At 40.1% G+C, this 25,768-nt stretch overlaps 1 protein-coding gene across 1 annotated transcript in view; it reads right to left on the bottom strand.

Annotated features, from left to right (window-relative positions):
- Positions 1-2,984: 2,984 nt before the first annotated feature.
- The window catches only part of htr7c (5-hydroxytryptamine (serotonin) receptor 7c), a 33,857-nt gene continuing 11,073 nt past the window's right edge, over positions 2,985-25,768 (bottom strand). Inside the window, exon 2 of the mRNA XM_063489988.1 lies at positions 2,985-5,523. Within this exon, the coding sequence (XP_063346058.1) occupies positions 4,785-5,523 (739 nt within the window). The 3' untranslated portion in view covers positions 2,985-4,784. The remainder of the gene's footprint in view (positions 5,524-25,768) is intronic.

Genomic DNA, 25,768 nt, shown 5'->3' with positions numbered 1-25,768 from the left:
AGGTTGCTGCCTCCACAAAATAAAATGAGGGGAGAAAACTTCTTGGTGACACTTAGATAACTTGTCTGCATTTGCCACGGGCCCATCCCCGCAGGAAGTCCCATAGACAAAGAACAGACTCTCGTGCTGTGATTGGCCATGGGTGGTGGCCGTGGGAGGAAGTTGATATTTCAGGACGCACCACATAAATTGGATTAACACATAATTGACATGTTTACTGGTGTATTTATAGCTTCCCTTTTTAATTAGAAGGTGGGAAACGAGGCTACATTTATGGCCCTGATTATATTTGAGGATGTAACATCCGGGTACACGTGTGCCCAAAATATCTTAGAAATCAGATTTACATCGATGTGTGTTTGGAATTATCTGAGAGTGGCTTTGATAAGTTACAGGTAAAAGAAATAACTAGTGTGTTACATTAAAAATCGAAAATTGTAAATGCACTCTAATAGAAATTCAGCAACTACCATATATCCATCTTATTGTTAGAGAAGGGAAGCATTGGAGAATATTTAATAATATTTAATGTATGATTTTCTTAAATTAATTATTTTGTTCCCACAGTGAATAACTGTAAAAAATAAATCTTTTAATTAAGCTCTCTTCCTGTGCTAATTACCCTGTCTTACTATTTGTTACATACAGAGTCTTCAGTGCAAATGACAATGATGCTATTAAGCTCACTGTGATGATGCTTAGAGGTAAGCACACACTTAAACAATGTACAATATGAAAAACCCAACATTCACCTTACAAAAACAGAAAAATAGTTTAATGCATGCTTTCTTTTATTAAGAAATATTAAATGAAAGCCTAAATGCACATTCAGTGAAAATATCACATGGCTCCTTAAATTTTGTATGAGGTGCAGGTGTTTCCATACTTAATGGAACCACCTGCACCGTTTTTAGGGGCTTTAAGAAGGAAACTGTGGCATTTCACAAAATTAAGCAAAATAATAATAATAATAAAGTTTATTACAATTTTTTATTTCTTATTTCTTACCTGGTTAAAATCGTCTCAGGACATCCAGTCCTTCCGTTGACATGTTGGAAACCACAGCTGTGTACTTTATTCTGTTCACGCAGTGTAAATGTTAATGCACACATTTTTTGTTTTTCGTTTTTTGTTGAAAGTCAGACTCATACTTTCCAAAAGTTTTTGCACTAACATGTGATGTGTCCTCAGCTACAAAACATATTGTATATAAATGAACTTGACTTTGTCATGTACTGAAAGAAACACAAACTGTATTTTAAACACAATAAATGTGGACTAATCATGTATTAAGTGAGTTGAATAGAAATGTAAGCTAATACTACAAGTTCCTGGTCACCATAATTGTCCTATGCAGTATCAAAGACTATCTCCTAATCAATAATTATTATTATTATTATTTGCATGTGCAGAGGGTACATGGAAGGATAGCAAAATCACAGTACTTTAAATTCCTTTTTCCCAATGCTTAATCAGAGCTTCCTCGTTTAATTGCTGGGACAGATTAAAAATAGCAAAGCGTGAGTGAATAGTCCCCACATCAACCCCCACAGCTTGTCAGAGCTGGCAACTGAGCCTTTGGGCAGCATATGTGAAAGACTCTCTGCTACTATCCTTCTCCCTTAGATGAATGTACTACATCAAATGAAAATAGTTCCTCCCGTTCACCGTCAGCGATGACACACATCAGGCGCCAGCACAGGAGGCCAGACACGGTGACCGAGAGGGCAGGCGCTCCTTGCAGGCGCAGTGATGCTCACTCCCCGAGAGTAACGCCCGTTGACATGGGTGCCGAGAGTCTGAAGGTCTTAGGGGCAGCGCACAAGATCCACCAGCGCTGCCTCCTATTAGTGTGCTGAAACAAAATGTCAGCGTGCGGGTTGAGGCTGTGTTGCTGCTCTTTACTCCAGGGAATTTGAAAGTCTTTTTTTTTTTTTACTCTGAACCCTAAATAGACTTTAGTCTGCAAAGGGCCGGTTAACTAGATTTTATCCCCTGTGATCATCATATGGGTTTTTCTTGTTGTCAGCAGGGCTGAATTGCATAACATTGTTCAACTGACTTGGAGAGCCACTCATAGTGCAAATGAAAGAGTATAATTAGGAATGTCCTTATGTTAGATTTGGGTACCATCCCACCAAACCATTTGACAGACGGTGAAATCAAGGAAATGGCCAAATGTCTCGCCAAGGCTTATTTTTGGACTCATGTAATAACAGTAATAATATTAAAAGCGGCACATTTAAAGGGTTGTCCAAGAGATTTTATACAGGAATCAGTTGAAAACATTTCGAAAAATCACATTTGTGTTGGGATTGTATGTCGCTGCAGTTGTGTCATGATGAACAGTAACAGCATTCTTCTGGACTAAATAAAACTAGCCTAATTTCTCTTGGCAAAATCAGGAAAACTTGCAATGACTTTTGTTGCATTGGACAATGACAGGAAGTGTCAAAGTTGCTACAATTCACAGTTTACCACAACAGCTCTTCAACCAAAGCAAGTAACTATTTTGAGGAGAGAGCTTTGAAAAACCCATCGTAAGTTAGCACCTGTCTGCAAAATGAAAAGTATTACTTTTATGTTCTTTCTCCGACCTTTTTAAGGTGAAGGGTTTGCATGTCTGAGTGATCCCACAAGTATGTTGTCTATGATGCATTTGCCCCTGGTATGGTCTCCTGAGGCAAACTGCTCATGAGGAGCAGCGCTAAGTTTAATTCAAAAGACACCTATAAAGAGCACCACTATACACTGGATAGGGGGAGGGGTTCATCGGCAAGTGCTTGGAATATTTTTTTAAATAAATGAGTTTGGCCGTATCATACCTGTGATGTGCAAAGTAATTTTGATGAAACAGTATGTATGTGTATGTGAGTGAAAGAATATGTATATATTAAGTACACGCAAAATAAAAAGGCTTGTTTGGTGTCAGCCTTAATAATATGATTGGAAAGCCATGTTGTTGGTCTTCTAAGTTGGTCTTTATGTGTTAAATATATTTGAAGTGGTGATTTGCTTGTGATACAGTGACACTCCTCTACAAACACAACCCAAATATGTCTGTACTGAGACATACCTTCTGACCACAAGACAAGACACATCCTACTTTACTCTTCTTCGTCACTGTTTTTCCCTTGGAGTAAGCAGACAGCTGTCACCCAGACTCTGAATAAAAGTATTTGCTCAAAGCAGATTTAACACAAAGGCATTTCTGGGGCAGACGGGAGGGGCAACCATCCTTAAGAATCTTAGCTGTAGCCCAACAGTCTTGGCGATACTGCTTTAAGAAAGGTCACAAATGTATCAAAGACTTCTAATGGGCTTAAAGGTTGGTCTTTATTTCTATGCATGACATACTGGGTGCATCAAGCATTTGAGGATGCTCCGTGGGGGCTAGAAAGCAAGAAGACCCATGTTGATTGTCTCCTAAATCACTGCAATCTCAGTCCAAAGAACAAGAACTTCACTGACTTTGCACGAATGGCTTTCACACTAATCTAGGCCACAGTGACATTTTCGGTGTTTTTTTATTTACAAAGTGATGAAATACTTTTACCGCTTTCCCCAACTTCTTTCTCAAGGTAATAACAGAGTGGTCGCTCAAAGCGCTCGCACACAGCTGTAGACAGATTGACTTTACACAATAAAAAATAGCATTTCGATACAAAATGATACAGCAGTACACCTTTTTGGGGGGGGAGGAAATGTAGAGCATTTCAAAAAATCGAGGTAGAAAAAAAGCACACACTGCTCGACTGATGATATCGGACATGGGTTCGTACAAGTCACTGAGGAGTTCAAAAGGAAATGTACTGAATTGGGGGAGGGGGGGCACACATCCTGATTGAAAAGAGAGATAAAAACACTGTCAACAACCAGTGAGGAAAACGAGTCTTAAGAACGTGGAAATTCTAACTATTAAAGTGGAAACGTTTAGTTTGCTCTATTTACCAAGTATGCCTGGAGAAAAGTGAAAAGCTCCACAGTATCATGGTTTCTGTGCGATGCAGTGTCTGGGTCACCCATGAAACACCACTGCCACCACTTCTGTTTTGATTTATGTATACAGTGGCATGTAAGAAAAATATGTTTCATGCAGACACAAAACAAACTACCTTCAAACACTGAGAAGTTCTCACTATGTTGTGTTAAATCAGCATTTTCCACCCCACTTTGTTCTACTTAGAATCACCAGATTTTAAACAACTGGGTGACATCTAGGGTGCTCAAAATAAATTCAGTCGGAGGACCAGCTTGAAGGCTCTGACTTTAGATGGCGTGATATAAGTTTCAGTCCTGTAATACCCCTCAAAGTGTTTACCTCCCGTTTGAAAAATAATCATCGGGGATTTGCGTGGATACACGATGAGAGGGAGATGCTCAGAAAGCCACGAAACAAACGTTATTTGTTATCAAACATCAATTTTGTTAATATACAGAAATCTGCTTGCCTTATGGTCTCTTTGAAAGCCCTAGAATGATTGATTGTGTTTATATGTCATTTCCTTTGTTACGGCATTATTCCATCATAAATCTGGAACAGGATGGAATTGTGGCATATGCACAAAAGCAGTGTCGACTTGAATAGTCCATCAAGTACGCTCTGTGATTTTCTTTCCAAAAATAGAATGACTGACTCACACACTGAAGTGATTGTGCTGTCTGCAGCGAGCCACTAACACTGACTTTTATCCCGTTAGGCCGTGTCTGTCTGCAGGCCGGCTGTTTACGTGTCGCCCTTTAAGCACCGAGTGTACAAGAGCAGCAACTTTAACCATTCGGTCTTACACCTTGAGAGCTTCGTGTACACCCACGGCGGAAAGCCGACGGTTGATGTTGCGATACCGACACCGGAGAAGGTCACGATAAGTGGAGCGCAGGTCTCGATTGAAGAAGGCGTAGATGAAGGGATTCATTAGGGAGTTGGCGTAACCTAACCACAGGAGCGTGCGCTCCAGCCAGATGGGCACACAGCTACATTCCACTCCGCAGATAAAGGGCCTGGCGGTGGACAGGATAAAGAAGGGCAGCCAGCACACGGCGAAGACGCCCACAATCACCCCCAGTGTCGTGGCCGCTTTTTGTTCCCGCTTGAAGATGGAGATGTTTCTGCGCTCGCGGGTCAGCAGACGGGACAATGCGGCACACTCCTCTGCCACGCCGGGCGGCTTCAGGCCCTGCATTCGGAGAGCCTCGTTAGCCACTGTTTCGAGACGCTCACGTCGTGAAAGGTCGGTGAAGCGGTGCTTGGCGCCGCTCTTGCGAGCTGCCCTGAAGATCTTGTAGTACATGACCAGCATGACCAGCATAGGGATATAAAAGGCCACAGCTGTGGAATAGATGGTGTAGCCAAAGTCTTGGCTAATGAGGCACACACCGGCTGTGTGGACGTTTTTGGCCCAGCCACAGAAAGGCGGCAGTGTGATGGATGCTGACACCAGCCAGACTCCCAGGATCATCTTGGCCATCAGCTGACCGTTCTGCCGGGCTGGGTAGGTGAGAGGCCGTGTGATCCCCAGATACCTGCGAGAAAAGGAGACAAATGAAGCATCACTGCTCAGTTGCAGAGATCTTTTTATAAAGTACTAAAAGCATTTGATGTCACATTGACATCTTGTTTTAAACTCCTCATCTAATATATTCTTTCTGTCATCTCAAAAACAAAATCTTATTATTCATTTATCATTTACAATCCACCCGGACCCTTTTAGGCTTGTAGTGTGGTAGCATCAAAGAAACGTCCACTCATTTCAAAGACAGACATTTGAATGAAAGGTCTTAAGCTCTGTCATTGCCCGGAGGGTTATTTGCTGCTTTTTCTTTGGCTCTTTGAGCTTGGTAAGTAGAGAACGAGCTATCAATCAAACAGGCAGCTCAGTGGTTTCAAATAGCAGCTGGAGGTGTCAGGGAAAAAAAATAAGGACAAAATGAGGTGCGAAAGGCTCGAATTTGTACAAAACTGGGAAAATAGCCACTATTCACACAAAATGATAAATCTGTGTGTACAACACAGCATGTTTTGGCGGTACGCCCGCAGCACTCATCAGCACCAGATGCGTCATTGATGAAAACTCTATATTCCACTCTCCAGGCTATTTATCTGATTTCTGCTTTGCTGTTAATTCTAACATTTAAAAAAATGTTAAGGATCGCCGTGATTCACGGTCAAATTACATTCAGTGCTTTTCGACTTGGGTCTTTACTCTATTGACAGGTTTTTAAAAGTTCAGCTCTTTCAAGTCAGGTGTAGTTTTAAAATATGACTTCATCTCTAAACATTTTCTCCAGTGTTTGTACAGCTTAGTATTATGCTAGTCACAAATATTACAGAGCTCGCTGCCATCTGCAGCTCATTTTCTGTTACATTCAGATTAAGTATGGACATTAACAAACTTGGCTGTCAAATAACATTATAACACTCCTCAGAAATCATTTCTAGTGCGTTTTTAAGAGATGCTGGTTGAAGACACATCTGAGTGAAGGTATACAAAATGTCAAAATGCTCTCTAGTCCAGCACCTCTGATGCACACTGGTGCCTATTAACTAGTGCCAACACATAATGCAAGTGGTATTGATCTAAATCAGAATGACTCTGAATGGACACCGGGGCTACAACTAGCGCTTTGCTAGGAGCGCTTTATTATACCCTTTCCTCACCACCAACACACACACACAGACATCTAACCCAGATCAGATTTTTTTTAATCGGCTTTAAAAAGCCTCACACGCCTCGTATCAGAACTGCCACGCCGAATGAAACGTCAGTCGTTTATCTGAGACAGGTGTCATTATGTTGTCGCCCATGGCAGGTCTTGTGGGCTGACGGTGGCATAAAATACTGCGACACTAAAGAAAGAAAGAAAAAGATACAGCTACAACTGGCGACTGATAGTTGCGTTGGTGTAGGTTACCTTTGTCACTGGTTATACGAGACAGTAACTTTTCAGTTTCCATGTAAACTCATGTGCCACACACCATCACACTGTCAGACTCCAAGATCCTTCAGCTCAGGTTATCCGTCCTCAGTGGACGTTATATAACAACTACTTTGTGTTCATTCTTCTAATCCCTCCACTAATCTGAGTAGTTTACACCCCTCACTTAAAATGTACTTAAGTTTCACAGGGGAGACTAAACACACAGACAACAATGTCAAATAAATATGAAACAGAGCCAAGATGAGTACATGCCATGCTTCTACGGAATTCATAATAGATACGCAGTAATGCAACACTCCTCTCTGAATCCATTACTCAGTAATGAAGATGGTGTTTGTGGTGCTTATTTGGGGGGATATTTGTTTGTCAGTGGGGGGTGGAGGGCAGTTCTCTGCCACCATGACTCATCTTCAGACCTTTAGAAGGCAGAGCTGTTTCCAGGCACACTCTCATTGGACACACAATCCTCTCATCGTCCTTCTGGAGACAAATGACTGCCGGTTTGGCTAAGAGAGCACGCATTTTAACACTTCATTACACTGCTTCTTGCATATCTTGCAGCAGGATGAGCTGATGCAAACATCTGTGGGTTTAATCATTCTTATTTTTGCATTCTAAAAATTGAACTTTACTAACCCTGGAGAGGCAGGGTAACAAGAAACAATAACAACAGCAAAAAACATGTACATGTAAGTGTATTTCCCTTTGCCGCGTACAACGTAACAGTGATAGGTTAATATGGCAGAAACATGCATTCAGCTCAGAAATAAAAGTATACTGTTCTTTCTCCCTCTCTCCACTAACTCCTGTGTTCACCAGGTGAACACAGTTAGTCCCCAGCACTGACACGCTGTCACATTATGAGCACTGTCAGTGTGAGACAAAAAACATAAGTGTGCCACAGAACTGAGCTGAGAAACCAAGCAGGATCGCTACAAGGGATGTCTCCCACATTACACACAGTCACTTAATCCAATGTTGATATTAAAATACTGATTGCAGAAATTTTATTTTCATACACAGGGATGTGCAAAAGTCTTGAACCAAGGACCCAGACTTTCATTTTTATTTTTATTTTTTTGCAAGCTTCCTGGTGTTCTTTCAAAGTTTTTCTTTAGACACTGGCTTCTTTTTAACAAATTTGCAGTCAAGATATTGGAATTTGTTTTGTTTTTTTATTAAGCTACTTAACACTGACCTGTCACTCATTCAAGCATCAAAAAGTTACCTAACTAAAGGGATAAACCTGTGTTGTCTCTAGACAGACAAGAACCAAATAGCATTTTATGCACTTGGTTACTAGCAGTCTGTCTTAAAAATATATCATATGTTCTCGTTTCTTTAGCTGAATCTATAAAAAATGCCAAAGACAGACATAGTTTGACAGGCACAAAATTGTATTTTTGCACCAGCAAGGTGATTCCCAATGAGCTATTATCAAAAAACCTGGTATATCTCGCCATGGTGTGCAGTTTATCTCAACAAACTGGATAGATGGAGGGCCTATAAAACTATCTACAGTAGATGAACAGTATCTGAAAGTCATGTCTTCAAGAAATAGGAAAAAACCCAGCAAAGACCTGACACATGACCTGAGAGATAAATGTGGCCCTTCCGTTGATCCATCTACTGTTCACTGAAGCCTCATCAGAAATGGTCTGAGTGAAAGGATGTCTGTCAAGAAGCCGTTCTTAAGGAAGGGAGGCATTGAGAAAGGCTAAGGTATGCTTAATAACACAAGAACAGATCGATTTTTTCAGCATGACAATGACTCCAAACACACTGTGAATGCACTAAAAGGAGGTCAGTCATGGACTGACCTCCCTAGAAGCCAGACCCCAACGTTATTGAAGCTGTGCCTGATCATCTTAACAGAAAAGGGAACAAAAGGCAGAAACATCCAAAGAAGAGCTTTAAATGTCCTTCAAGAAGCCTGGAGAACTATTCCAGAAGACTCCTTAAAGAAATGACAAGAAAGCTTTCCTCAGAGAGTTCAGACTGTGTTGAAGAATAACGGTGGTCATAACAAATATTGACTTTCAAGTTAGAATTGTGCAAACTCTGTGCCTTATATACTGTATTTCCAGTTATTTAAAAGGGTTCTTATATAGTGCTTTTTCTACTCAAGCTTTCAAAGCACTTTATACAACATGTCTCATTCATGCTTTTTACTTCATATAAGTGTTTTCTATAAAACATTCACAGTCCAATGAATGTGGATGATCTTGAACTCCAGGTTCAAGATCTCGCCCAAAGACAACTGGAGCAACCAGACTTCGAACCACCAAACTTCTGAATAAACGATGACCTGCTTTACCTCCCAAGCAACAGCCTCTCCATTTGCATGTTATAAGTAAATTGCTGCATCTATTTCCTGTTCATAGGAAAACATAAACAAGAGGTGGCTCAAGACTTACATATTGCTGGACCATCTACAAGTCTGAATAGAAATCTAGAGCATTTTTCAAAATGCATACCATATTTGAACCTTGCATTATGATGAAAGCGCAAGCTAAATACACAGTGGCAGTGGGTTATAATCACCTCCTATAACACAGTGTGACCTGAACACAGTCAGTGATGTTTAAATTATTTTTTTTATTCACATCTCTGGTAGATACAGCGGCCCTCAGGAATTACCCATCCATAGGCAACCAGAATGTCCAAGCTAATGGAGAATTCCATTACCTCCACTAGGCTACCCCATAGAGCACAATATAGTGTGCTATTTTCTGCTCTGAAACACTGTAACTGGCCCTCTTGTGCAACAGTCGTCAGTCATCTCCAGGAGAACCTCACAAACCTTTTACTTCTGAGAGGGGAAACATGGTGAAATATTTATCCAAGCCATTGGCTGAGAGACAGGGTGGTAAATTTGGAGCTCTGTGTCTGTCAGAATACCTTTTTTCCCACAGAAGTCCCTTCACTAAGCCATTATAATTCTTATGTCAAAGCACAAATGTGCAGGGGAGGGGTTCAACATGAGTTTAAGAATTTTAAGTGTTGCCCGTTTTTGGAAGATCTCTGTATTCATCTGCGTGTGATTTAAGCGAGCGGACAGAGAGGTGCAGACGTCACCTGAAATTAAACCGTTTTTTGAGAAACGCAGCTTCATTGCTTTGTGAGTATTGGCCGCTTTCACGCTTGGTTTGATTTATCTAAAGTGAACGAGAGTGCTGAAAATGGGAAGATCTCGGAAAACACAGTTCAGTGTTCACTCGAGTGTCAGCTGTGTGCAAGATATATCGTAGAAAAGCTTGTTTGCTTATTGATTTGTTAAGTACACCGTGTTGTAATAAAGGTATTATGAGCTGGACTAGCTCTAAACAAATGTAAGGTTTGACCTCTGGATAAAAAAATTAATAATTAAAAAATAAAATAAAGAAGAAAATAAGAGTACAGTTGTTCAACACATGCATTTATTTATTCTGAGCTTTCTTCAACTGAAGCACAACGGATGTGTTCAGTGAGAGTTCTGGAACATTTCTCCGACATCTGACAACGAGTCAAGTCCTCAAGGAGCGCTTCAGCTCTATTTGAGGAAGCACCATAAGACAGAAATTGAGCTGCTTTTCTTCTGACAGAGCACGACATGAATTTTCAACAAGAACGCAAAGGAGCAGCCTCGTCTTTTTCCGGGTTTTACACACAATTAAGTATTTTTGTTCTAACACACTTATACCTGTTTAGGTCAGGTTCTGTTCTCTTGCCTGATTTCTGGTGAGGTGAGAATGAGTGAGTAAAATAACAATAGAGCTGTTTCTTTAATCACATTTAGACTCTTACATAAGCCAAACTGAGTCATCCCTGGACAGACACACTTCTTCCCTCAGATTTGTGTATTACCTCCAGCCAGTCTGTGAATAACTATTATTTTATTTCAGCCAACGTATCGAGGAGGGAATTGCTACTTAAGGCAATGATTTTTTTTTTTTTACCAGAAAAAAAAGTTGATAAGCCAAATTTATGCAAACTTTATAATTACTGACAACAGACATAACACCTTAATTTTCCTTTTCTTAAACTAATAAGACAAAAAAGTGTTGAGGGGGTGACTGCAGTTTTGTTTTGTTTTGTTTTTTTGCATTTCACACACACACACACACACACACAAGATGGCAATGCTGGACTGAAGCTTTAGTCCAACCTGAAACATTTAGACAACTTTTACACATTAATAGTTTCTTTGCGACCACACATTTTGACAATAATCTACATTTTGATCTTATCCCGCAAGTTTCTATTTCACCTGTCAACCTAACACTTTGCAATCTTCAAGGTTCTGGAAACATTCCTCAGAGGTTTTTTTCCCATAATAACATGATTGCATCTCACAGTTCATCCACATCCATGATGTGAACTTCTACTGCAGGTGCTCTGCTGGATTGGTGACAGTGGAGGCCTTTTGAGTGAACTCACTGCCATATTCAAGAAACTAGTTTAAGATGATCTGAACTCTGTAACATGGTGCGTTATCCTCGTGGAAGCAGCCATCAGGAGATGGGCCCACTGTGGTCTTAAAGAGTTGGATGTGGGACTTAAACCATGCTCAGTTGGTTCTAAAGTACATCCCTCACACTATTATACCATCACCACCAGCCTGAACTGTTGATATAATTCGGACCCCATCTCAATGTTGACTCATCAGACCAGGCACGGTTTTACCAGTCTTTTTTTTTTTGTCCAGTTTTGGTGAGCCTGTGTTGTAGCCTAATCTTAGCTGACAGGAGCGGCACCCAATGTGGTCTTCCAGCCTGTTCTCACTCTCGAGTAACATCCCGACGATGTTTCACGCGGTGTTCCTGAGGAACGCGAAAGGTGACCTTCTGCGTTCTTATGCTACACGCCGGGTTATGGGTGAAATCCAGTAGAATGATGGTCCCGCGGTAATAAACGTTCCAGCCATGTATTCCAGCCCTAACCCTAACCTTATCCCTAGCCTTAACCAGCACTTTAATGACGTTAAATAGTGTTTTCCAAAGCGATTTAAGTAAAATGAACGAACATGTGTAGATTGATTCCAAACGGTTATCATGTTTCCTCATTTTTCTGATCTCGTCATTTATGGACGTGTTGGGTGCCCGGAAGCGTAATATGTTGACGATTTGTCACCTAGCGTAAAATATTACGCTTTGGGAGTGAGAACGTGTTGGCTCTTCTGTTGCTGTAGCCTATCAACTTCAAGATTCAACATGTTGTGCATTCAGAGATGCTCTTCTGCATTCCTCTTCTGCATTGTAACAAGTGGTCATTTGAGTTGTTGTTGCCTTTCTATCAGCTTGAAGCAGTCTGACCACTCTGGCAACAACAAGGCATTTTCTCCCTGAGAACTTTTTCTTACTGGTTAGTTTTTCTTTTGTGGACCATTCTCTGTGAACCCTAGAGATAGTTGTGTGGGAAAATCTTACCAGATCAGCAGTTTCTGAAATACTCAAACCAGCCCATCTGGCACCAACAACCATGCCATGTTCACAGTCACTTAAATCACCTTTCTTCCCCATTCTAATGCTCAGTTTGAACTCAGCAGGTCTTCTTGACCAAGTCTAGATGCCTAAATGCATCAAGTTGCTAGTAGATATCTGTGATATTTGTGTTAAGGGGCAATTGACCAGGTGTACCTAATAAAGTGGTAAGTGATTCTATATAACTTCATTTAATCTGACTGAATGTTAAACTTATACCCCTCTAGCATTTATTTTTTTCTCCAGTTCAGCTGCATTAGAAGGAGCCACACTGACCCATGTTATAATATTGCAACAGCTGCAATCAAACTGTTACCCACATGTGTATACAGTACCACCCATGTCCAGACTTGTGACTGGTACTGCTATCTATAGCACAAAGTTATGTTATCATTAAAGCGCTAACTTGAAAAAGCACAGTAAACACAGAATAAAGCGGGAATAACGTTGAATTATTCTGTGTAGGCAAGTCTGAAAAATATTATTTTGGAACCACCTTCCACAGAACAAGGGAGATTTTAACAGAGATTGATTACTACTGTATTGTCCTGTAAGCACTTAACTATCCATGTGGCACCACGGGGAAATGTGGGCATGCTGAACACAGCTCAAGGACAGATCTGAGACAAAAGTGATCTATAATCCTTCTCAACATTCAATACTTCAGGCCTGCTTTGGGGTCCCAAAACAATCCTGGTTTTCAGTGCTCACCGATAACATCCCTGACCCTTTAAAATCTGTTGGATTTGTTCTATTTTGTTAATTATGTAGCAATGAAAACCATTTTCTATTGGTGACCTATTTACAGAGTCATCCTGTATACTTACAAGACACACCTAGCTTCACAAAGCACTTCCCCTCATCAGACTTTAAATCCTTTATGTCTGTTTTACTTCCTCCTAATTGTTGTAAACCCTCTGAGTGGATATTTTATGGCCTTTCCTACACAACTCACCACCTGTCACTATTGGAGGTTTAAGGGCTCTCACGGCAATAGGGATGATGGGCAGCTATTAGTGCCACAGTGATAAATGAAATCCACTTCCAACAGTCATTGTGTCCTTCCCAGTCAGAGCTGGGTGTCCTTGGACAACAAAGGAAAAAAAGCAGAGAACAGAAGAGAGCTGAGTGGGGTAGATAATAGGGTACAGGAATAAAGGAGAATTAAAAAGCTGGGCAAAAAAAATCTGCAACACAAAAGCATTGAGTTAAACCAGAACGGTGACAAAACAAAACAGCTGGGATTAAAGTATCTGAGGAAAGTGCACCAATGAGACTCAAGGGTGGAATATACGCATCCCAACGCAAGTTTTTACTGGTGTTCCAGCTAGTCTCAGTCAGTTTGATGATCTTCCCTTTATAATGAGGGCGTGAGAGTCAGTGACCATACAAAAATGTGGAAAATGTAGGAGGCACTGCATGGTCCCTAAATCCAACATCAGTGTTGCTCTACATGCAGAAACACGTGGCAACAAAACATACATAAAACTAAAGTACGGAAAAGTGACTCTTAATTTCTTCAAAGGCCTTCAGAGCAAAATGTTGCAAATTTCTAGTCCAAAGCACCTACTTGGGTAAAATTTAAAAAATGAATGAATAAAAGTCAGACTGTTTCGACTAATTCACCAACACCTGCCGCTAGTGCTACATAACAAATAACTAACAAGCTCCACTTCCTTTAGTTTTTTTTTTTCTAAAGCGCCATTTTCAAGGTCAATAATACCATTTATGTTTTTCCTCATGTGTCTCTCACTGCTGCTGCTCCTGTCATGTCACGTTATTTGATTTAAACCACTGCTGCCACCATTTTCTGTTGCTGCTGATGTTGTTGCTGTCTGCTATTTCTGGTCAGTGCTGCATCACAAGCACTAACGCACCACTTACATCTTGCCTTTATCTATACTGTTACATTACTCTACTGCCATAGTGCAGTATTTGCAGTTTATTTGAACCAAGCAATTCCCATCACACACATTATTTAACACGGTTCTGTTTTCGGCATGCTCCTCCGACTCTTCGTCCCATCAGACCCCGACAACATCATACGACTCCGACCTCCTGCCAGTGTTTCTGATCTCTTCTTCCTGACAATGGAGCCCCAAGAGGACTTGTTTCTGCTCTTCTGCTCCTCGGGCTAGTTCCCAAGCATCTTTCTGTGCATCATGGCTTGTTGGTCAATCTATCACACACTAGACATTTTATGTATGGCTCAGAAATTTCTGTTGCTGGTTGTTTGGCTGTTGGGTAAAGAAGCTGATTTGAAAAGAAAATACAAATAGCTATAAAAAAAAATTTCAAACAACACACAGCACAGGTTTTTCACTATATGGAAAAAAGTGGGCCAGACCTCTTAATCTTTGATATCAGGTGTTTTCAACCCCATTGCAACAGATGTACAAAATCAAGCAAATAGATAAACCAAATGAACTGTGAGCTGTAATTTCACAAAGTTGAAGAGTTTAGGGGGCTTCACAGCCGAGTGTGAAGCACTGGGAATGAGAATCAGCACCTCCGAAGGGTGGCTGGACTCTCCCTTAGAGATGGGGTGAGAAGTTCAGCCATCTGGGAGGGGCTCAGAGTAGAGCCGCTGGTCCTCCACATCGAAAGGAGCCATTTTAGGTGGTTCAGGCATCTAATAAGGATGCCTCCTGGGAGCCTCCTAGGTGAGATGTTCCGGGCATGTCCCACTGGACAACCCGTTCTCACTCCCAAATCGTAACATTTTACGCTAGGTGACAAATCGTCAACATATTACGTTTTCGGGCACCCAAGGCGTTCCTACGTCACGACATCGGAAAACTGCGGACACATGAGAACCGTTTGGACTCAATCTACACATCTTCGCTTTTTCCCTTAAAATCGCTTTAGAAAACACTATTTCACCTCATTAAAGTGCTGGTTAAGGTTAGGAATAAGGTTATGGTTAGGTTTAGCGATAAGGTTAGGTTTAGGCTTAGGTATACGGTTATGGTTAGGTTTAGGCATAAGGTTATGGTTAGGTTTAGGGATAAGGTTAGGTTTAGGCGTAGGGATACGGTTATGGTTAAGGTTAGGAATAAGGTTATGGTTAGGCATAAGGTTATGGTTAAGGTTAGGCATAAGGTTATGGTTAGGCTTAGTGATAAGGTTAAGTTTAGGGCTGCAGTACAGGGCTGGAAACCGCCGCGTACCATAACAACGTGGAAGGTCACCTTTCGCGTTCCTCAGGAACGCCGCAGGACGTGACAAAACGTCGGGATGTTACGCCTCGGGAGTGAGAACGGGCTCCACTGGAAGGAGGCCCCAGAGTAGGCCCATGACACACTGGAGAGATTATATCTCTCGGCTGGCCTGGGAATGTTCCCCCGGACAAGCTGGAGGAGGTGGCTGGGGAGAGGGAGGTCTGGGCTTCTCTGCTTAGGCTGCTGCCCCTGCTTATCTGCCCCAGATAAGCGGAAGAAGATGGATGGATGGATGGAAGAGTTTAGGGACCACAGCAACTCAGCAACAGACCATATACAGTTACAGAACGGGCTTGCCACGTGCTAATGTCCATAATGTGTAAAAGTGTCCAACTCTCTCGACTCAGTAACTTGTCTCACATTAACATCAGCACAGAAATTGTGTACCAAGAGCTTCATGCTGTAAGCTTCCAAGGCTAAGCAGCTCCTGTCAGTGTAATGTTTAAGTGGCCCTGTACTTATGGCCATGTAATCTATCTGTCGTACTGCATTTACTTAAAATCTCTGGTAGAGGTTAGACAAATTACATCTAAGCTTTGGTTTCATCGAGGTTCAATTAGTCTGTTAGCTGTTTAATAAGCAGAAAGTCCTCCTTATCTTTCAGTTTTTGGTTCCTTTTGGTATCATTTGTAATATTTAGAATTACGTGTTCAGCATGTCTGCAATAATTGTGACTTTAATACACATATGAGACAGTTTGCGGCACGTGTGACCTCTGTTAGCTAATAGATGCTAGCTGACAGAGACCGCTGACATAGCTAACAGCCTATTAGCTGTTTAACAACATTTAGGTGTTAAGCAGCTAATAGGCTTACCTTTGTAGCAATGTTTTAGTTATTGCTGTTTTGTTAATACCATGGCAATTGCATTTTCACAGCTCAGAAGCAATTTAGTGATAACTTTGTTACCTGGCGTTAGAACTTAACAATCGTGGTATTTGTTATGACATTACCTTCTGATCCTTGTGGTTGCTCTCCAAGTGATCGCTGTTAAGTTACTTGTTTTGCAGTCTCATAAATTTTTGGTTCAGATCATATGTCTTTCTTCTGTTTTTAATTAATATTCATGTAACAGAGGCAAACTGGTCTCAATTTGTTTCAGCTGCACAGCCTCACCTATAAATAACTATTATGTAAGTAAAAAATAATGAGGTTAAGACAGAATTTATGTATGCATGGAGCCTTTTGATTTGGACCAGCACTGTTAGGAAGCTCCTCAGTCCACAAAAACTTTTTCTCAGTTACCTCAATGTTGTGTTTTTTAGTTAGAAATGAGACCATTCTCTCTTCTCTGTCACATTAGTAAATCGCTCCATCTTGTCACACAATCTACTTTTCCTTCCTGAATGGATTTATGCCTGCTTGTTATGCATTTAGCCATTTTCTGCTCCCTGTCAATTATTTAATGGAGTTCCTTTATGGTGGCAGCCATGGCGACCTGATTTGTAATGCAGCTACAAAGCCTCTAGAGGCTTTTGGCTCTCCAAAGGAAATTACATTTGTACATGTGCATGCTTGTCATTGTGCTGCGCTTACTGGCCACCTAAATATACACTTTCAGCTGTGAGTAGCATCTCACTAATAGTCTCAAATGCGAGCTCCCAAAATGTTACGTTAAATATTAAAGAGTGTACTCATTTTCTCTTCATTATTATACAACGAGTAAAGTCTGGTACTGGAAGGTGAATAAGTATGTGCCAGCAAATCTGTCTTCCTTTCCGTTTTTTTCCCTGTCATGATGATGAGAGAGAGCCAGGGTGAAGAGCCCCTCCATCTTTGTCACCTTCCCTTTGGTTCTGTCGCTCTCCCTCTCAAAGGACACCTTGAAAACTAAATAAGCTTAAAGGAAGTCTCAGATGTGGGGGAGGAATCCAAGTCTCCACTTCTTCCCGTTTTTCTTCTGACCTTTGAGAAAAAATGTTAAGCAATTTTAGTTACCAAGGATACCACAGACAGCTCCTCTTTTGAACCGACTCACTTTTTTTCCAATTTGGCATCTAGCCAGCAGTTGGTATAGCTGAAGTAGCTGCGCGCCCCATTATACGCCATCATTTCATGCCTCTGCAAATGGAAAAGGACAGTGAGGAGGAGCTGTAGCCAACTTGTTCCAGAGTCACAACACTACCATGCAACATAAAGGCAACTGTTGAGTGCTGTTTTTTTTTCAATCTCTTATCCTCTTACTGACCTTTTATTTTGGGCAGATGAAAATATCAGAGATATTAAAAAGCTCGGCTAAGAGCAAGAGGATATATTTAAAGGCTATAACCCATGTGAGGGGAAAACAAGACATTGTAAAGTTGTTGTAAAAATAAATTAATTATAAGATTTTACATATATTAAAAAAATAATCTGGTTCTTAGGTAAATACAATCTCAGATGAGCAACAGAACATGATGTATTACACTGTGTCATTTAAAAAAAAAAAAAAGATCAAGTACAGTCTTATCACTTCCATAAGGATTACGAGGGTAAGCAGCAGCCAGGTATAATGATCAAATGCATGTGTGAGCACTTTTATAAAAGCACTACCACAAGTTCTGGCACTTTTCTGGTCTGGAGCATTCAGGTGTGTGTTATAACACAATGCCAAGGAGGGAAGACAACAGCAATGAGCTTAGATTTTAAAAAGTGGAAACATTCAAGACAGTTGTCTATTTCCCCAGCAGATTTACCCCAAGGTCAGACTGTGCTATGAATGCTATGCAAAAAACTCAAGTGCTACAGTTCAGCCTCCTCAGGCCTCGATTAGTATATGAAATGTTAATGTTCATCATAGTACAATTATAAAGAGACTGAACACATATGGGTTGTTTGGATGGGTTGCAAGAAGAAAGTCTTGTTTCTCAAAAAAAATATATATATACATATACATGCTTAGGTTTACAAAACTGCATCTGAACAAACCAGAAGACATCTGGAACAATGTCCTCTGGACAGACAAGAGCGAATCCAAATCAGCGTTTGGCCACAATGCAAAGTGCTACATTTGGCGAAGACTAAACACAAGAAACCAGCACAAATACGTCACACCAGCTGTCTGCATGTTGGTGCAGGGGTGATGATTTGAGCTTGTTTTGCAGATATTGGATCTGAGCACTTTGCAGTAATCGAGTCAAACATGAACCCGTCTGTATGTCAGGCCATCTGTCTAACAGCTGAAGCTTGAACTAAACTGGATCATGCAACAAGACAATGATCACAAGCACAGCAGCAGATAAACTGCAAAATGACTGAAAAAGAAAGAATCACTGTGCTGACCCAGTCAAAGTCAAGACCTCAACCTGACTGAAATGTTGCGGTGGGACCTCAAGAGGTCTGTCCATAAATGAATGTCTGCAAACCTCACCTGAAACAGCACTGTAAAGAAGAGTGGGCCAAAGTCTTCCACAACAATGTGAGACACTGATAAAGTAAAAAAAAAAAAAAAAAAAAAACATTTACTCCATGTTTTTTCCATGGTTCTACGAGTTATTGAATCATGGGCAGTGCTCAGTTTTTCACACACTGCATTTTCCTTTTGGCTTCATTTCTGTTGTAGCAGTGGTATAGTGCAGTATGTCATATATTGTTGTGTATCTGAGGTTGTATTTAAATAAGGTTACAACCTGGTAAAGGATTCTATTATTTCCTGATATGTAAAACTTCAGAACTGACAGCGTGTACTTTCTATTTACCATCACTGTACCAAATCAAACTTTATATATATATATACATATACATACATATTGTAAGCTATATAAAGTCTTTTATATGTATTTTCTGCAGTCCTGTGTTGTTATTGTTCCTTTTGATTGTCTCATATAATAAAATTCAAATGACCTTGCTGTTAAAAGGAGCTATACAAGTACATTCACTAAAGGCTTCTCCCTTTATTTTTATCTATATAGAACAATAGCTCATCTGTGTGCTTTCAAACACGAAGCATGATTGGTAAAACAAAAATTTGCAGGTGTTCTCTTTTTTAGAATCTTATGTACAAACGTTGCTCATTTATTCATGTGATCATTTTCTCATCCCAATCAGGAGCACAGGAGATCTGAGGGGGGATTGTAATCTTTTAAACGATTCAGTGGATCTACAGAAAAATTTTGATCAAATAAATGACAAAAGTATGTTCAGCCAGAGGTAATGACATAAGCAAAGATAGGACATGAGTTCAGCAAGATTGATATTAATAATTTCCAGCAGAAGAAAGCAATGAATTAAATTTGATTTTGTACTGGATGACACACATCAGAACATCAAACGTGGAGGTCAAATTCAGTGCACTACCCAGAGATGAAGAAATGACTAATGACAGGAATATTCATTATAGCAAGAATTTTGCTAATCTCATCTAAGGCGAGCGAGGGGGAAAAAATATCAATTATTCACCTGCGTCTGATGGCACTTTTTGGGGAAATTTAGGGTAAAACAAAATAAAAATGTAATAAAATTAATTAATTAATTAATTACACGTACTCCAAGGAAAAACTCATAATGTCACATATTTACATTTATATTAAAGAACTAGATACTTTCTGGGAACAAAGTGGTACATTATGAAAAAATGTTGAATAGTATTTGATGTTATAAAAGCACTAATTAACTCCCAAAAATGTGGAGTGTTTTGCCACTGATTCACTTTGCAAGACTGGATCAAATTGTTGTGACAGCCGAGTACGGAGCCATATTGATGATTTAACCAGTAACGTACTTGCATGGGTCCATTGTGTTGAATGCACAAAAGCTGTCACCTCATCCTCACTTCTTTTTGTCTAAATACACTGCAAAAAAAAAAAAAAAGAAGTGCAAAGTAAGCTGTACTCTGATTAGGAGCTTCACAATCAACCTCACAGCTTTGTTTTCCTCATAAATTTACATTAGTTTTTGAAAAATGATCCTCTTTTCAAGGTCTCACTTATTCATGTTTATGTTTTTCTTCTTTTACCTGCAATTATGGAACCAGTAGCTGTCTTAACTTTTTGCTGAAAACCCATATTTAATCACAGTTGTACATATCCATGTACATCCCCAGTCTCAGCGCGGCCTAATTTCAAAGACAGACAGACAAAATGCCATTGCAGGTGAGAAAACACAGCTGTGACAACAAGGTAATAACAGTGATAATAGTGATCTGGCAAAATAGAGGTTAGCATTGTGTTGCAGAAGCAGTGCACATAATTATAGGTGAAAAACTGTCACTCTAAGAAAAAGTGCTGTGCAGCGAGGAATGTGTACGAACAATGAAGCTGGCTTATTCAGCTACGGTGTGTTTTTTAATGTAGACTGACTGCATATGCACCAGCGTCCTGTTCATTTGCATCATGAAATTATTCATATTGGGGTTTATTCAATCAGATTTGGGAAACTGAGTGGCAGCGAAATCCTTCCTGTGTTATGCCGAGCTTAAGCTCCATCATTTGAGCTAAAGGAGGAAAACTGTGGTTCTTTCTAAGAGGTGTCTACAACTTCCACAAACCATATGCAGTTTTGAACTTAAGCATAGAGCAGCAATAAATATAGCGCACAATCTGTTTTCTTACAGGTGATGTATATTTTTGTGCTCTCACAGACACGCCCACTCAATCCATGAACACTGGAACCGCTGATCTGAGCACCTACAAGCTCGTGAGTCATTATAATCAGGGGCACATTTCTTACTCACTGATGATTATGATATCATTTTTAAAAAAGTTTTCCTCACAAATGTGAGATAAATATGGTCTTTTACCTCTTTGAAGCAAACCATGTTAAAAGACACAAACAAATGTTTCAAATGTTTCATCGTAAACAGCTTCTGGCTACCACGAATACCATTACTATCAGCATCAACAAGAAAAAGCAGTGTGGGCCTTTATCTGCTTTATGCCTGCCTGTGCACCTGCCTGATCCTCTGATTGTTATATCACCGCCTGTTGCTTTGGCACAATCTTAACAACACTTTTTTTTTTTTTTTTTTTTTTCTTTTTTTTTTGTTTCCAATTTTTAAGTTGTTTTGTTTTAATTAAAGCAGAAAATCGCTGATATAAAAAACACCCGTGTATGTGTGTACATATCTTAACTGAATAAGATAAAAACTATCCGGGGTGCGTCGAACTTGATTTATAGTACCGGACCATAACCATCTAATAACACTTGACCCAAATAACAAGGAAAACAAATCTGCTATAAAGTCACAGCCATTGAGGACATCCATCATACAACATTCTCTGATAATTACCTGACAGCTATATTATACTGACACCGCTGCTACTGTTTGGGAACAAGGCAGAGTGAGAAGGAGTGACCCTATATATACAGTCCCGAACAAGAGTTTAAGACCACTTGAAAAATGGCAAAAAAAAAATCATATTTTGCATGGTTGGATCTTAACAAGGTTCCAAGTAGAGCTTCACCATGCAACAAAAAGAAATGGGACTGAGACAAAACATTTTTTTGAGCATGCAATTTATTGAAAACAACGCTCAAACTGAAACAGGTTGTTTTACAGCTGATCAAAAGTTTAAGACCACACACCTTTAAAAGGCCAAATCTGTGTAAAAATGTGGATTCATTGTCATTTTCTATCAGGTAGTCACACTGTCATGATGTTCTGATGGCAAAGGAAAAGAAACGTTCCCTTTTTGAATGTGGTCGGGTTGTTGAATTGCATAAGCATAATTTAGAATTTTTTAAATGATCCTGAGGGATATGGAACAAAAAAGGTCAAGTGGAAGACCCAAAATAATTTCACCAGCACTGAGCCAGAGGATCCAATTGGCTGTCCATCAAGACACTGGATGATGCTCCACCCAAATTAAGGCCGTTACCGGTGCCGACTGCAGCCCCGTAACCATCAGACGGCATCTGACACTGAAGAGATTCAAAAACAAAAAACATCTTCAAAGGCCTCATCTCCTTAAACGCCACAGAACTGACCGTTTGGACTTTGCAAGAGAGCACCAAACATGGGACATTGAAAGGTGGAAGAAAGTTTTATTCTCTCATGAGAAAAAATGCAACCTTGATGGTCCTGATGGTTTACAATGTTACTGGCATGACGAGCAGATCCCACCTGAGATGTTTTCTATGTGCCACAGTGGAGGAGGAGCCATAATGGTCTGGGTTGCTTTTTCCTTCAGTGGAGGTGCCGGGGCATCAAACGGCCGCTGGCTATGTCCAGATGTTGCAGAGAGCATTCCTCATGACTGAGGGCTGTTATCTGTGTGGTAACGACTGGGTTTATCAACAGGACAACGCTACAGTACACAATGCCCGCAGAACGAGGGACTTCTTCCAGGAGAACAACATCATTCTTTTGGACCATCCTGCATGCTCCCCTGATCCAAATCCAAATGAGAACCTTTGGGGAAGGATGGCAAGGGAAGTTTACAAAAATGGACAATAGTGTAGCTACTCATTACTGAGTTCATGTTTGAAATTTTGATTTCTGTTTTGGGGGTGGTTTACAGGTTTTTTTGGAGGTGTGATCTTAAACTTTTGATCAGCTGTAAAACAGCCTGTTTCAGTTTAAGCGTTGTTTTCAATAAATTGCATGCTCAAAAATAATGTTCTGTCTCAGTCCCATTTCTTTTTGTTGCATGTTGAAGCTCTACTTGGAACCTTGTTAAGATCCGACCATGCAAAATATGGTTTCTTTTTTTTTTTTTGCCATTTTTCAAGTGGTCTTGAACTTTTGTTCGGGACTGTATAATTACATTTTATGTTTTTGTTCTTTTTGTGTGTAGACTAAACTGTCAGTACTCAGAATCAGTGTGTTTTTCTGCAAGATTTGAAGCTACAGATCTAGAGAGAGTTGAATCAAGAATTTATGTGGTCAGCACATCTGTCTCGCTGTATGTTGAAATGCCTTCTGATTGTCAGCTTACAGGAGCTTTCTATTCTGTATGCCAGGCTAATCTGTCAGTGTTGAGATTCTCGTTTTTCTGAGCAATCCTGAATACTCAAAATCAGCTAAGAGCGCAACATTGTATTGGTAATGTTTCTGTTTACTGCTGTTTTTAAACTTTTGCAGTTGCTTCTTGCTAGAATTTTCCCTTTTCCACACTAGACATTTCAAAGAGTGAAGTTCAGCACACAGTGCACTGACCCAGTTAGTTGTCAGTTCTAAAGTTCGGTGTCTTGCTGAAGGGCAGTTTGGCAGTGATGGGTGTGCCATAACTCAGTTTGCTATTTCACAGCTGGAATACAAACTCTGTCGAGTGCCGGGAGTTAAATCACTAACTTCCCAGCATTTACCTGACCCAAATAACAGGGAAAACAAATCTGCTGTAAAGTCACATTGAACTATAGCCAATAAGCACATCCATCATAAAACATTCTTGGATTGTTAGCTGACAAGTATATTTTAATGATGCACAGCAGTGAGCATGTATGAAGAACGATGTATCAGTTAAAGTAACATGCAGGAGTTAATTAAAGTCTGCATGTCTGAAGACATTGCCGCTAAAAGCTGTCACCTGTAGCAGCGTTACAGTATATGCTCCAATGCAGACAGTACGTTTAGACATGCAACATACTATACACAGAGTAATGCACACGATTGCTCACTGAATTATCAGAGATAACTTCTCAATCACTGTTTGTAGGATCTTTAATACTGCTGCATTTAGTGGACCGTATAAATATTCAGTTCACATGCACAAATGAACTGAATGTCAGCTTGAGTTATTCTGCAAGAGCAACAATATGTTAAATGTCCTGATGTCCTGAATATATTATCTGCAATCCACAGTGTGTGTGTGTGTGTGTGTGTGTGTGTGTGTGTGTGTGTGTGTGTGTGTGTGTGTGTGTGTGTGTGTGTGTGTGTGTGTGTGTGTGTGTGTGTGCGCGTATGTGCGTGTATGTTTGCAGTCTCTCAGCTCCATCAACAAGAAACCCATTATCTCACTGCTTAGTAAATTCTTGTTGGTGCTTTGTTCGGCCTTGATGAGTAATGGACCCCACCTTTGTTATACCAAATAACACAAAGCATGATTTATACCACACTAAATTCACTCAGCACTTTGCCCTTTTCTGCATCCTGTCCCCAGAGTTTGCTGGGTAAATAAGGTGACAGACCAAGAATAGCAAAATAAACTCACATCTCTATCCGTGGTCTGGTTAGCGATCTATCATCCTCTGTGTCGCTGCACATGAAAGCTGCACTGCTGCTTCTGTATTAACGCCGGCGGTCGAGATCGAATCTGGTTTTAAAGCTCAATGACTAGGAGGCTCCAACATAGAAAACCTCCAAATCGACACAATAAATCAAACAGACACATCATGCGATCATGTTCGTGAAGCATGAATCTTTGTGCTTTTCAAACTCGTGCAGCATTTTCATGAAAGACAGGAATGAGAGCGGGTGCATTGAATGTTTTTTTCAATGTAGGTGTTAAAGTGAATAAAGAACTGAAGAAATGAAGCTTTGGACAAGTTATGAGCTTTTGGAAAGGAACCCATAATTCTGAGATCCAGAGCATGTATTTAGGTTGATACAAAACTTTTATTAAGTGGTTTGTTCCAGTTTCTCCCTGAATCGAAGTGTTTCTTTAGTCTCCAAATTGACTTCAGACAAACTATTTAGGGCAGTTTGAATTTTTTTTCGGAACATGTCATTCATTTTTAAATGTGGCAAAGTCTGATTCGTGTTTCTGGGACTATTCTAACCAAAGCTACCTAACAATAAATCACAAAGCTTCCACGTGTGCTTTTTCAGGCATTTAAGAAGCACCTGCCCAAAGACACACACACACAGTTTCAGATGAATCATAGTTTGCAATGGGAATAATTTAGCTCCTTTTGTTTAGCGAGTATGCCACAATGTCTGTTAATTTAATCAGTTTAGCAATAAAATTGATTTTTTTTGCAAAATTCGATTTTCCATATGGTTGACCTTAGAGGACATGAAAAACATTTCTGTGCTTTGCTTTACCTCTGGTGTCGGTATCTTAAAGACTTCAGCACTTTCCTGTGTCTTAGCTATAACCTAGTAGTTTCACTCCAATAAAAACATAGTCATGTAGCCAACAGAACATACATCAAAATCTGAAAATTATTGTCCTCAATTGATGTTTTTTATTTCTGTTTAAGCATACATTTAGTTAATTCTTACATAGATCCCCTTTGCTTATTGCTCTTGAGCTATTTGTGAACTGGGAGGATTTTTCAGATTTCCAAG

Source organism: Pelmatolapia mariae, linkage group LG12 (genome assembly GCF_036321145.2).
Source record: "Pelmatolapia mariae isolate MD_Pm_ZW linkage group LG12, Pm_UMD_F_2, whole genome shotgun sequence".
Taxonomy (NCBI): Eukaryota; Metazoa; Chordata; class Actinopteri; order Cichliformes; family Cichlidae; genus Pelmatolapia; species Pelmatolapia mariae.
Note: the sequence above shows the minus strand (reverse complement) of the source record. Positions and strands in the feature narration are given on the sequence as shown.